At 42.5% G+C, this 13470-nt stretch overlaps 3 protein-coding genes across 5 annotated transcripts; 2 read left to right on the plus strand and 1 right to left on the minus strand.

Moving 5' to 3' along the window:
- The first annotated feature begins 1716 nt into the window (after positions 1-1716).
- LOC129379545 (E3 ubiquitin-protein ligase CCNB1IP1) lies at positions 1717-4944 on the plus strand. The gene is made up of 6 exons (XM_055060384.1): positions 1717-1815; positions 1896-1951; positions 2827-3133; positions 3218-3364; positions 3576-3750; positions 4366-4944. Exons 3-6 carry the CDS (start codon positions 2828-2830, stop codon positions 4530-4532), a joined length of 795 nt encoding a protein of 264 aa, XP_054916359.1. The 5' UTR covers positions 1717-1815; positions 1896-1951; position 2827; the 3' UTR covers positions 4533-4944.
- A 122-nt stretch (positions 4945-5066) lies between these two features.
- ttc5 (tetratricopeptide repeat domain 5) lies at positions 5067-8614 on the minus strand. Of its 2 annotated transcripts, XM_055060383.1 has the most exons (10): positions 8548-8614; positions 8271-8366; positions 7449-7581; positions 7127-7338; positions 6892-7042; positions 6721-6812; positions 6440-6640; positions 5798-6012; positions 5470-5614; positions 5067-5389 (listed from the first exon to the last, which is right to left on the minus strand). In XM_055060383.1, the coding sequence occupies exons 2-10, from the start codon at positions 8331-8333 to the stop codon at positions 5282-5284; spliced, it is 1320 nt and encodes a 439-aa protein (XP_054916358.1). In that variant the 5' UTR covers positions 8334-8366; positions 8548-8614; the 3' UTR covers positions 5067-5281. The 2 variants fall into 2 exon arrangements, with proteins under 2 accessions (XP_054916358.1, XP_054916356.1); XM_055060381.1 differs by having other exon boundaries at positions 8271-8566.
- A 168-nt stretch (positions 8615-8782) lies between these two features.
- On the plus strand, positions 8783-13260 carry mettl3 (methyltransferase like 3). 2 transcript variants are annotated; one of them, XM_055060142.1, is made up of 11 exons: positions 8783-9055; positions 9589-9779; positions 9867-10316; positions 10418-10593; positions 11421-11634; positions 11718-11905; positions 12059-12097; positions 12175-12283; positions 12375-12440; positions 12522-12634; positions 13056-13260. In XM_055060142.1, exons 1-11 carry the CDS (start codon positions 8950-8952, stop codon positions 13165-13167), a joined length of 1764 nt encoding a protein of 587 aa, XP_054916117.1. In that variant the 5' UTR covers positions 8783-8949; the 3' UTR covers positions 13168-13260. The 2 variants fall into 2 exon arrangements, with proteins under 2 accessions (XP_054916117.1, XP_054916118.1); XM_055060143.1 differs by lacking the exon at positions 12059-12097.
- The last annotated feature ends 210 nt before the right edge of the window (positions 13261-13470 follow it).

Below are 13470 nucleotides of genomic sequence, written 5' to 3' on the forward strand. Positions count from 1 at the left end.
AAAAGCCCGCATCTTACACTGGAGCTCTATTTAAAAGGAAGAGAATAGACGGGGAATCATCGACAATGGCGCGCTGGACACAGTTGAGTGAGCATCTCCCCTCTCTCACTATGAACCCCCGGATCCACTGCTGCACAGCACAATGCCCCTCTTTCACCCCCTGCCTTTACTCCTGTACCACGTGGAGGGATGGATGAAAAAGCTACAGAGGGGGGGAGAAAGAGAGAGAGAGAGAGAGGAGGTGCCATGTTTAAGTAACATTTAAAACACGCGGAGCAGCTATTACAGTTTAACCTGCTCTTTATTCTTCAGAACACGGCTGCTGATTTATCGATGTCATTCAGCTCCAAAAGGGAAATCCCTCCTAATTATCACCAGATACAGCATATGAGAGAAACAACAGGTCTTTCTATTAAACCAGACTAAACCTTTCATGTTTAGGTCTATTTTTTTCCCCCCCTGAATGCCATCAAAAGAGAGATTGTTATTTCTCTTCAAAGATTACAATTTGGGAGACTGTAGACAATTATCCGAGCTGATCACAATCAGTTGAGTTCATTTGGAGACAGGTATATGGATCTTGCATCGAAACACGTTGCTGCTGTGAGCGACATCATGGAAAATCAAACTAAATCAGGCTATTTATCAAGAAGAGGACTGTGAACCTCAGTGAGTTTTGTGACACTTTCCAGCATTTTGAACAATTGTGTGAATAAACGTCATGGGAATGTTCAGCCATTGTACCGTTCGCCAAGAAGACAGAATCCGCGCCCCAGACATGAACGGATTTTGGTGCAAAATGTGAAAATCAACCCCAGGACAAAAGCAAAAGACCTTGTGACGAATTTGGATGAAGCTGGTAAGAAACTGTCATTATCCACTCAGAGACGAAGAGGCCAAAGCAACATAGAAAAGTCTAACTAACTAACTAACTAACTAACTAACTAACTAACTAACTAACTAACTAACTAACTAACTAACTAACTAACTAACTAACTTTCTTATATATTTATAGTTTAAACGTCTTGATTGAGAGCAAAATTGTAACAATTTGAAATGCCCTGTGAGTGTACACAAACTTGTCAAATAAAGTTGATATATAATCATCCCAAGGTCATTTTCATTCTGTAAAAATGAAAATGACTCAGCTGCAGGTCAGTAATGTATTCAAAGAGTTCCCAAACGTCCCTATGCCATGACCAAACAACAAACAGCATTAGCTTCTGGGTGGAAACCCCCAATAGGCAAAATCACAGATAATGCTACAAAATAAGTTAAAAAAAACAAAAAAACAAACAGAAAAAAAAAACATCACATTGTAGAATTTTTTTCCCCTCATTTTCAATCAGTGTTCAATAATTATTACCTTAATTTAGCACAAATGCTGCCTCATGCCTTCTGATTTTAGTTGGCCATAAGTTCTTCAGTCTTTCTTGCCAGAAACGTGTCCTTTTCACACTTGCTACATTAGCCTGAGGAGCAAAGAAGCTTAATAAATTTGATTGGCAGCCAATCAGAAAGATGAGCATGTTAGATAACATTTCAAAAAATTACTCTAATTTATTGAAGTAATTTATTTTCATTTTATTTATGATTAAAACACATTTAATTTCATGGTTTAAAATATGATTCAAAATTTATGGTTAGTACATTTAATAGATTATTTATTTATTTTTTGCTTTCATCTTTACTTTAGCTTTCTCTGGCCCCCCTTACTCCACCTTGTGGCCCTCCAAGGGCCGCGGCACCCATTTTGATTCACACCATATAGGTCACATAGTGCGGCTTGCTTGGAGTAGGCTATCTTAGATCAACGTTAGTTGTTTGAACATAACTAATACTGAGGTGTATTAGTTATGTTTATATGACTAATATATAACTAATATAATCTTCAGTATCAACAGTCAGAGTCAATCTTGATGCTAACAGCTGCTAGAGGAAGAGTTAACTGGTAAGAGTTAGCCGTTGAATGATAAAAAAACAAGTTTTACGCCTGTTTTATTTTTTTATCTTAGTATTTTAATGTAAACCGCTGTAAGAGGTGGCGTTAAAACGTGAATATTAAATAAATAATATAAAACGCCGTTAATAAGCACAGAAGCGACATGACAACAACCAACCCTGATTAGCTTTAGTTAGCGGGCATGCTAAACCACTGTTAGCTCTCTGGCTAATTTTAGCATTTAATTGCCTGAAGCCATATTGACCTTAATTTTAAATGTATAAATATCGTAATTTACTTTATAACAACAGAATGTAAATTTATATTGTAGCTCTCCTGCCTTAGAAAATTACAAGTTGGTAAAAAAAAAGAAGCATAAAATATAAAAACCTACATTAGTAAGCATTAGCAGCATTAGCAGCTAAAGTAGTAGTTGAAAAGCAGTCTGAACACTGAAGGGTCATTATTTGATGAGAAATACTGTGGAAAAAATACTTTATATGAGCATTTTTAGTACTTTATAAATTCCGTACTAACTTATAGTAAATTATTTTCACTTGACTTTTTTTTTTATTTTGAAAGCAACAGATATTTTGCACAATTTGGGAGAATTGGCAGGGTTGTTATATATTTTTTAAAACTGGTCAAAATTGAGACAAATCGTTTTTCAAAATACTCTACTTATGGATACTGATGATATACCAAAAGAAAATATTAAAATCTACATTTTACTTCTTTAATAAAATCTGAACTTGTTGAAATTGAGCTGTCAACTGTTATATATTGCCCAGGATTTTTTTTTTAGCTCACCTACTCTAGGTGTATTTTCCCAGCATTAATATTTTGGACTCGGAGAAAGTTTGCTCTTTTTTTTTTTCCCCCAGAATGATGGCCATGTCTCTCGGTGACGATACACTGCTGTGCAATTACCCAAAGTGTCGGGCAAAGCTTTGCGGCTTCGCCTGGGTCACATCCTGCTCCCATGTGTTCTGTGATCAGCACGGGTCCGGTGAGTTCAGCCGCTCTCCTGCCATCTGCCCGGCGTGCTCCACTGCCCTGTCCGGGAAGCTGGACATTGTGAGGACAGAGCTGTCGCCCACTGAGGAGTATAAAGCCATGGTGCTGGCAGGTCTGCGACCAGACATAGTCCTGGACATCACTTCTCGTGCTCTTGCCTTCTGGAGCTACCAGGTCAAGTATCTCATTATTTGCACATAAAACGTGCTGTTTTCTCCCGTAAAGCAAAGCCTAAGATGTTGAATTTTGTGAGTGCAGGTCCATCAGGAACGTATGTACCAAGAATACAGTCTATCCCTCGCTGACAACCAGCTGAAGCAGATGGAGAAAGTTTTGAACCAGCAGAACCAGAGCAGAGAACTAGAACTCACTTCAATGAGGGGGGAGATCGCCTCGCTGAAGAAAGTACGCTGCAAATCTTCTAGCTGCAGCTTACTTTAAGAAACAAAGTCTTCATCACATCCTCCAATTTCTAATTGAAAAAAAAAATCACTATTTGTGTGATGCAGTTTGCACGAAATCCTGAGAGATCAATAGAGATCATAGTTTCATCTCCAACTCAGCTTTGAACTTTTGGAAATGATATGACTCTTTGGATTTTTTTTTTTTTTCTCAGGTGATGGAGGAGTACAAGAGGAAGTACAGTGAGGTGTCAGAGAGGCTCATGGAGAGGAACAGGCAGTACCAGAAACTACAGGGCTTGTACGACTCCCTGAGGCTGCGTAACATGGTGGTGGGAGCCGGGGAGCGAGACATGCCACTGCTACATGGAAATCGAGACTTGAGCATCGGTATTGCAAACACACCGTCCCGTTTTTCATGTTTTTAAACCAGGTTCCCTAAATGATAGGAAAAACTCCAAAGATATTAATTAGTCACTATATCACCAGGTCAAACTGGAATCAGAACTTCCAGACGATGTGGTTTGCTTGTGCTTTACCTGATCATAGTTTCGGATCCTTCCTGGTGTCATGCAGTGACGCCCATCAGTGTGCTGCTTCCAGACCATTAGGAGCCAATAAATTGTATTTTTTAGCCCCTTTAAAGAAACATCTATGAAAATAATACTTTACCATTAGGTGTTACAGGTGTTAATTGCCCCAAATCTTAAATAATTCTGATGATTGTGCATGATGTTAAAGCTGTGTATTTTTTGTCCATTTAAAAAGAGTAACAGAAGTAGCATGGTTTTAGCAGCTTTTGCTCTATATCTGAGCAGTTTATTTATGCCTTTAGATGCAGGCCAAGCTCTTTAAACAATAGAAGCAATAACAAAATAACAAACTCACAATGCAAGGCAGGGACGAGAAGACGCTTTTATAAACTCTTATCGTTTCATCGAAGTTGTCTTCTTTCATCGGCGCAACAATAAATGCCACCTGTCTTATTTCCTGGGCTTCACTTAGCGACGGCCCGGCAGGCGACCCCTCAGAGAAGCCCTCAGTTCCTCTCAGCTGCCCCTCTCGGCGATTCTCGTTTCTTCTCCTGCCTGGAGGGCGACGGGGCCAAGACCTTCTTCCAGTTCAGCTCTCCGGCCAGGGATAAGAATCAGTCCTTCATCAATAAGCACTGAAAGCAAATCTTCACTTTTATGCTTGATGTCCAATTTATAGATGTTTTTCCAGGTGCGTTCTGGTGATTTATAAATACTGTAAGTGTATTTCTGGCATTAATTGACTATATTATATGTTCTAGATACAATAGTAGATTTTTCAGTTTTGGTAACTTTTATTTTTATCTGTGTAGATCATCTTGTTCACATTGACTAATAGAACTCAGTAGTTATACATACATTTTTTTATGTAACTGATAGACTTATTGCAAAAGATATCAACTGTAAACATGTTTACCAGTGCACCATAATAAACAACCAAAGCTGATGGTTATGTAAAATCCAGGGTGGGACTGAATGTTTGAGAATATTAAATAAAATGTTCTGGAAGTAGTTTCACAGAATGAAACATGAATTGCACTTAGTTTTACAATTTATTTACCTATTGAAAATCTGCAAACAGCTGTGCCACATGTAGAGCTGTCTTTAAGATGTCCGGCTTTACACTGATTCAACCTTAAGGACTATTTTTTAAGATACCACACAAACAAAACCTTCACAGAAAAAATTTTTATTCTTTACAAGTAAAGTAAACTGAATTCAGGACTCCACATTACAAGCTTATTCATTTATAAAATAACCCTGTTAAGAGCATAAATATACACAACCAAAAAAAGTGAGGGGTATATACAGAAAAGAAGGTGAAAAATCAGGCACAGAATTGCAAAATTTGAAAAACCTAACCAATCGACTCACTCCAGCCGAAGATTTCAGTGGTAGCTGATAGAGACCGGGATCTGACTTTGGGCGTTCTGTAACTTCCCGTTGACGATGAGGAGCAGCGGAGAATCCACGCGTATGCTTTTAAAGTCGTACGACTGTCGCAAAGAAGATATGAGGAGGTTAGACCCACAGGACCGAAAGTGAAATCTGACAAAACGACGCAGGAAATGCTGACCTTGTCTTTATGTGTGATGCTGTGACGCTTGACGTTGGGTTCGGGGATGACCACCGAGTCGCCGATCAGAACCCCCCAGTTGTCCGCCGTGTTGTAAACCATCACCACCAAACACGTCTCCTCACTGTCGACCATCCCAAACGTACTGCAAGGAGCAAGCAAGGTGGTAACAAAAACCGGAATCTCACAGAGTGTAACAGCAGTGGTTCTCATTTCTAAGTACCTGATGATTACTCAGGAAAGTTTTGACTGAGAGATCAAACAAGAAAGCCTAAAGTTTTTTGTTTTTTTTCATTCTGTGGTAAAGTTTGAGAGTAGTTGCACTTACAAGGCCATGCAACCCTGAGAGGCCAGGCTGAACACCACCTTCCCCAGGGCGGCCACCCCGCCATTGTGGCCATGCGTGAGGGAGGAAAGGGGCCGCGGCTCGAGGCTGCCCACTCGACCAGACGGAGCGCGGAACTGCGGGGACGAGCACGGCCCCAGAGCGGACGTGTTGAGGTTTGACAACATCGTCTTCAGCCGACGGGTTTTCACCTTGCCCTGCACATATACACACAAAACAAGCTTGGGCTAAGAAGGGATGAAAAAGAACCACAGCTGCACTTTGCTGCCACCTCGTGGTCATAAATAACTTCTTGAACATTAAACAGGGATTGCGCGCTTTTTCCACAGTACAACTGAAGCACTTTTCAAGCATTCTTAATGTAAATAATCATATAAAACAATACAAACGAACCAAAGAAGACAGGGTCAACTCATGATTTAATTACATCATTATTAATGTTAATGTTCTATGGTTGCATTTCAACATAGCAAACTTTCTTATGTTTTAGAAAACCCTGCAATAACTTGAAAAAACACTACGAAGCAGCTTCAAAACGTTTTGCTGTAGAACTACTGAACTGTTCTTAAGAAACAACAATAAATCACAGGGTAGTGTTGGGACAGAGCAGCATGTTTATCATACCTTGTTCTGGATGAGTTCTGTCATTTTCTCCAGATACTCCAGCACCTGCATCTCCTTCTCCAGCGGCTCCTTCCAGTTTGGGTCCAGTGCCGCCGCTCGGCTGTAGCCTTCGAGCGCGCAGCCGAACATCTCCTCGTAGTAGAAGAGGTTGGCTCTGTTGAAGTGCAGGTCTGGCATGCTGCTGGCAATCCTGTCCGCCGCCTTAATCAGAAGGAAACCGTATTAGCAAATCTTTCGGTTCTAACAGCGGGAATAATGAGGGTATCCTTGTGTACACTCACAGACTTTGCATAGGCACTTAGAGCTTGTTGGGAGAATTGTGGGTTCTGACCGCAGTTGAAAAACAGAGACAAGTAGGCGTTTCCAAGAATGCCTGAAAAAAGTGGGACAATGAATTAAAAGTAAAGCGTTTAAAGAAGCACAGAGAGATTACTTGCTAGTATTCTACTCACCCCATGAAGTCCCATCACCAGCATCCAGCTGCACCGCTTCCCGGGCCAGGTCCACACTCTCCAGAACATGCTTCCCGTGTTGATCTTTGTTGGGTGTTGGCAGCTGCCTCAGCACCATGGAGAGGTTGCGTAGCGATACCTTATTCTTCTCCTGCAATCAATAAAAAGATAAAGAAGCAATGAAGCGGAGCTTTACAAAGAAAACAATCACTGTTGCCTGTCTTAAGTGACGTACATGCTGCAGTGCACCAGTGAAGCAGTTCTTGGATGCAACCAGGTCTCCCTTTTTCCAGTACTGGTCCCCCAGTATGTTCCAGGCCTCGACCAGGGAGGGATCCAGCTTCACAGCTCGGGACAAGCACTCCTCGGCCGCAGCGCTGAAGTCCGGGGTCACGTTCAGACACCTGCCTTTCTGCAGCAGAAACTCTGCGTTGTGTTTTAAGATGTCTGACGGAAACAGAAACAAAAAAATCAATCAATAAATAAAAATGAACTTCTGAATGATATTTTACAGTATTAATCTTACGAACATTTTGATTATGAAAATCAAGAGCCACCTTCTTTCTCCTCCAGCCTCTTCAGTGTTTCCTCCATCTTCTGTTTGACGTCACCGTCTCTCCGACTGGCCTCCTCCACGCCGTGCGTCTCAAAGTAGCAGTCTCTGAAGTTATGCAGTTCGTCCACCAGCTCCTGTGTTGGTAGAGGACAAGTGGTGAGAGGAATTCAGGCCACTGATACGAAAAACATACAATGACAGGAAAAAAAACCCAAACAAGACAAGCCCTTTGGATTACATAATTGCAGTAATCAATGTGACTAGAGACAGTCCATCTAATCCTGGAAATGCAGGACATTTCCAGGATTAAATGCTGACTTTACAACTGCCTTTATACTGTATGTCTGAGGACGTCTGAGTGAATCACTATATCCACATTTCAAGCCTGATCACTAGTTTATACATACAACAACAACATCTGATTTGTTGTTACTATTTGTTGTGGAGAAAACTGGCAACTATCTGCTCAACATTTGAACAGGTTCATAGTTACCTGGTGACATTGTCTCAAAAATCTCTTTCTTTACATCTTTTAACACCAGTGACATAAAATGTGGAGAAAACGGCACGAAACAGAGCTTTAAATTGAGTGTGACTTACTAAATGATAAAACTGTCCCGTTATGATGCCGACAATTATATTAGCCTTTAGAGTTCACTTTACATTTCCGCAATTAAAGAGTTTCTTACGAATGTTATTTAAGCGTGTATTTTAAGAAGGCAATAGCGAAACAGTATAACAACTGACTGACTGAAAATGTCAAACTATGAATCCATATCATTGCTTACAAGGAACTGAGGGATGGTGATCCAGGATAACCTACCTTGATAATCTGCAGCTCAGTTTTGGCTTCTCCAGCTCCACTACTCTCCTCTTTCTCCGCCATCTTTGCTAACAACTGGCTTGGCTTGAAAAACAGCTTCGGAGGAACCCAACGAGTAACGGAAAAAATAATTATAAATTCTCAGACGTTTTTTGAACAATTGCTACATTCAAACATAAAATGTGGCTGTATGAACAGCTATTAATGTTGCTTTTTTATTATAATTATTATTTTAATATTGCAGAGCAATTTTTCAACAAAGGAAAAGGGATTTTACTTTTAGGGACACCGGAAGTTGTCTTTGATAAGTTTCTTCTTCTCGCTTGCCCGCAGATGTTTGGAAGAACGTTTTTGGCGCATTACCGCCACCAACCGAGAAGGAGTGTAAATCAGGTCATGCAGTGTAAAAGTGTTTTTATTTTAAGAATAGCCGTTATATTTTTAATTAATGCTAAGAAGGAAAAGTCATTCTTAAGATTATAAAATAACAACCCGGGCCTTTTTGTCATAACCGTTCCGTTACGACAAAACGGAACGGTTGTTTTCGTGTTTCATTCCGGCGCTGTTTTCCCTGTGCGCCACGCATACTTCACTGTCTAGAGCGCGGATTATTTTCACCGTGTTTTGGTGCACTGTGACCAGTTTTTACGATCGCACCGCTCAGGTGGTCGAGCTCACCATGTCGGACACATGGAGTAACATTCAGGCCCACAAGAAGCAGCTGGACTCGCTGCGGGAAAGGCTGAAGCGACGGCGGAAGGACCCGGCGCAGCTGTCCGGGACGGGTACGTGGGGTTCGGGATGTGCACGGCGGCGGGAGCGGGGTCTGCAGCTTGCGGACACCGTTGCGCTTCCGGTTATTACTGCGCTAAAACAATAGAAAGCTTGATTACAGCGAGATCGTTGCTAGGGTCAATTGAAACAGACAATTATTCAAAGAGCCTTTTATTGTGTGTCTGTTAAAAATGAAATATTTGTCACTAACTTATAATGAATGTACACCTTCTACATTTTGAATATTTCAAAACTGAAGCCACTGTTCGATCCTCTGATCAGCTGATCATCCACCAATCTACTATCCATCTACTATCCAGATTTTGTATTACAAAATATCAACCCACAAAACACTGACCAACACAATAGGCAATAATTTACATGTAGATTAAAATATTTCCATTCAGACATTGCAAATAGTTATGCAATGAACCAGTAAACGTGAATCAAAGTTACGGAATACTGACATGAAAAGTGATTCCTTTCCTACAAATGGAAACATATTTTCTCCATACAAATGCCATCAGTCTTGTTCTCCACTCAGACGGCGGGCTCAGCGCTGAGGGATCCACCGCCAGGAGTGACAGCCCAGCTCCATCAGCTCCCTCTACTTCTCAAGAGGAGACGGAGAAGCCACCGGACCCCGAGCTGGAGAAGAGGCTGCTGGGATACCTCTCCAATCTGAGCCTCTCACTGCCCACAGACTCGCTGGCCATCACAAATCAGCTCAAAAGTGTGAGTCTCCCAACAGCGACTTAAGGCTATTTCACTGCATCTTTTGTCCCTTTATTTAGTGTGTCCATGTTGCGTTTATCATCACAGGCAGAAGGTATGGTTTCTCACGGATGCATCCAGAGCCTGCTGCTCAAGTTCTCCGCCCAGGAGCTCATTGAGGTCCGGCAGCCTACCGCCATCTCCTCCTCTTCCACGACTTCCTCTCCGCCCACCACCGTCGTCGTAGCCGTGGACCACACGAAGCTGTGGGCCATGATCGGCTCTGTGTCTGGAGCCCAAAGAGCCGGGGTCAAGAGAAAGGCCGAAGACCAGGCCCTCGGCGGCTTTTCGCCTAAACTTCAGAGCTCTGCGTCTCCTCCTCACGCGTCCTCCTCCTCCATTACGCCGGCTTCCTCCCTGCAGCTGGCGGGGTCCTCGGCGACAGGAAGCGGAGCCGAGAAGAAGGGCCGCAGCAGCAAGAGCCAGTCGTCTCACGTGGACATGGAGATCGAGAGTCTCCTGAACCAGCAGTCCACCAAGGAGCAGCAGAGCAAGAAGGTTAGGAGTTGTTTTAGATATTTCAGGAAGCACCCGAATAGGCAGGAGAGTGACCAGAGGAGTCTCATTCTCAGCGCTTTTATTTCATATTTGTCTTAAAGATGAGCCAGGAGATCCTGGAGCTGCTCAATGCCAGCACGGCCAAGGAGCAGTCCATCGTGGAGAAGTTCAGGTCTCGTGGTCGAGCTCAGGTCCAGGAGTTCTGCGATCACGGGACAAAAGAGGAGTGTGTCCGCTCCGGAGACACACCACAGCCCTGCACGAAGCTCCATTTCCGGTGGGTTGTTTACACCTTCTGCTTAACATACATTTTAGTTTAGTTATGGTCTTCAATTTGTTTTCATGGTGTTATTCTGAATATATTGACTTTCTCTTACAACATTTAGTTCAAACATATACCGGTATATGCTTTAAAAAGTATATGGAAATAAGAAATTAAACACCACATCTTCACAGTGCAATATAAATGCAAAATGCCCTTTTCAGCCAGAAGATGGAACTGTGATTGTTCTTTAAATATATATTTATTCTACACCAGCATCAGAACGAACAGCGTACATTTTCACTCCGTTATTGAAGTAGGAGGATGTTTTTGCTGTCAAATATCTGTGTAAACAATCTAAAGCTGCTTAAAAATATTCATTTGAAAAGTTTTGTGGTTAAAAGAAAATAAATAAATAAAATGTAATATCAAAACAAACTCCAAAATAAAGCATTTTTGTGCTTTTGTTTATTATTTGCTTCTTTATTTATGGAAACTCTGTAGAAGAATCAATAGTGAATTAGTGCTCAGCAAAGAAAATAATTCAGAAAAAACATGCCTCCCTCTCAGACAGTGTTGTGTTTTCTGTGAGTTTATCTACATGGTTTTGGGCATGTAGGCAGTTGTGAGTAAGAAAATAGTTTTGATTTAAATCCTTAAAATGAGGCTCATTTTAGAAAGAAAAACTAAACTAAAATCATCATCAAAGGAAAAGGCTGATAGCTCAGTTTTTTTTTTTGCTAGCATTTAAAATGATCATTTAAATACACATTTTTAAATATATGGCAAAGATTTACAGCACCAAGCGTTTTGTCACCTAGCTTCCGATTTCTGTCTTTCAGCCGCATCATCAACAAGCACACAGACGAGAGCCTCGGCGACTGCTCCTTCCTCAACACCTGTTTCCACATGGACACCTGCAAGTACGTGCACTACGAGATCGACAGCCCCCCCGAGGCCGAGGGGAGCCTGATGGGGCCCCAGTCGGGGACCCCGGAGATCGGGCTGCACGCCGAAGACGGCGACAGCAACGTGGGCAAACTCTTCCCGTCGCAGGTGAGCAACGGGAAAAACCTACCGCCGGGAAGGACGAGGGGATTTCTCCTCCACGGATCGTAAAGCTGCTGTTTGGTCCTCAGTGGATCTGCTGCGACATCCGCTTCCTGGACATGTCCATCCTAGGGAAGTTCTCCGTGGTGATGGCCGACCCTCCCTGGGACATCCACATGGAGCTGCCATACGGTACGCTGACCGACGACGAGATGAGGAAACTCAGCATTCCCGCCCTGCAGGATGATGGTTTCCTCTTTCTCTGGGTCACTGGGAGGTAAACAAAGTAACCCTCTACACTCAGGTTACCAATAAAACACACACACAGAAGACTGCTCCTCCATTGATACACATCAAGTGTGTATTTAATCTCAAATTTAGGCCAGTTAATTCATACCAAATTTAACAGATGGCTCTTGGCCTTTCACAGGGCCATGGAGCTGGGCCGGGAGTGTCTCAGCCAATGGGGGTAAGGTGTTGCTGTTCGTCGTGTTACCCGCTCTTTATTTCTCCCCTCCTCATTGTTTCAACATGGCGTCCCCTCAGCTACGAGCGCGTCGACGAGATCATCTGGGTGAAAACCAACCAGCTGCAGCGAATCATTCGCACAGGCAGGACGGGCCACTGGCTGAACCACGGGAAGGAGCACTGCCTGGTAAACTTAAAGTCAAATCAGTCGTTCTTCCTGCTGCTGCAGAAAGCGAACGTCTGAAAGCCACGTGCGCGTCCTGTTTGGTTGTCTTCAGGTGGGCGTGAAGGGAAGCACGCAGGGGTTCAACCGAGGTTTGGACTGCGACGTCATCGTGGCCGAAGTAAAGCACCGTTCATCTTCCGACACGGGTTATTATTTCCAGTTCCTGTCAGCTCGTAATCATCTGCGTCCTCTGACTCAGGTCCGCTCCACCAGCCACAAACCAGACGAGATCTACGGCATGATCGAGCGGCTGTCGCCCGGCACCAGGAAGATCGAGCTCTTCGGACGACCTCACAACGTCCAGCCCAACTGGTAACGCTTTACTGGTTTAGGAAGAAACAGTTTATCTGAACATCCTCTTTGTCGCTGAGCGTCTCCTTTTACAAATCAGGGTTTAAATCAAAACATTAAACCTCGATGCTCACTTTTTATGAAAACAAAAAAAAATGTCAAAAATTACTAACAATGCTGCAAAGAATCCTGGGATGTTTTAAATGTTAAAATAAATCTTATAAAAGTCAGTCCAGAGGCCTTAAAGCGGTGATTTAACGTCTCGCCGCACCGCCTGATCAGACTGGAGTTTCGGCATCGTGCCGTGTCATGGTTCCTGGTAAACGTTTTCCACTCAAGAATGTCAAGACTGTTCCAAAAATATCTGGAAATGTGAGTGTGGAATTTTGAAATGTAAACCTATTTTAAGGATTAAATGTTGGCCTTCTCTCACTCTGTCCAGGATAACTCTGGGGAACCAGCTGGACGGCATTCATCTCCTGGACCCGGAGGTCGTGGCCCGCTTTAAGGAGCGATACCCAGACGGAGTCATCTCCAAGCCACACACGCAGTGAGGACGTCACTGTGTGTGGAGTTTGATTCTGGACTGATTTTCTTTTTCTTTTATAACTGTGAATACTCTTTTTAATAAATACTTCAGGACAAGATGCCTTGTCAGTGTTGTGTTTTTTGTTTTTTTTTTGCTACTTGGTTGGAAAATGTTTGTGCAACCCAAATATTTTACATTCATTTTGGGCATTTAATGACAGATTTGAGTCTGTTCTACGCTGCGGGACGATTTAACAATAAACAACTCTTCTAAATGCAAGATTTGGAAGGACAAGTTTAAATTTATTTTGGATTTTTCTCTAATCCAC

Source organism: Poeciliopsis prolifica, unplaced genomic scaffold, assembly GCF_027474105.1.
Source record: "Poeciliopsis prolifica strain line A6 unplaced genomic scaffold, Auburn_PproV2 SCAFFOLD058, whole genome shotgun sequence".
NCBI lineage: Eukaryota > Metazoa > Chordata > Actinopteri > Cyprinodontiformes > Poeciliidae > Poeciliopsis > Poeciliopsis prolifica.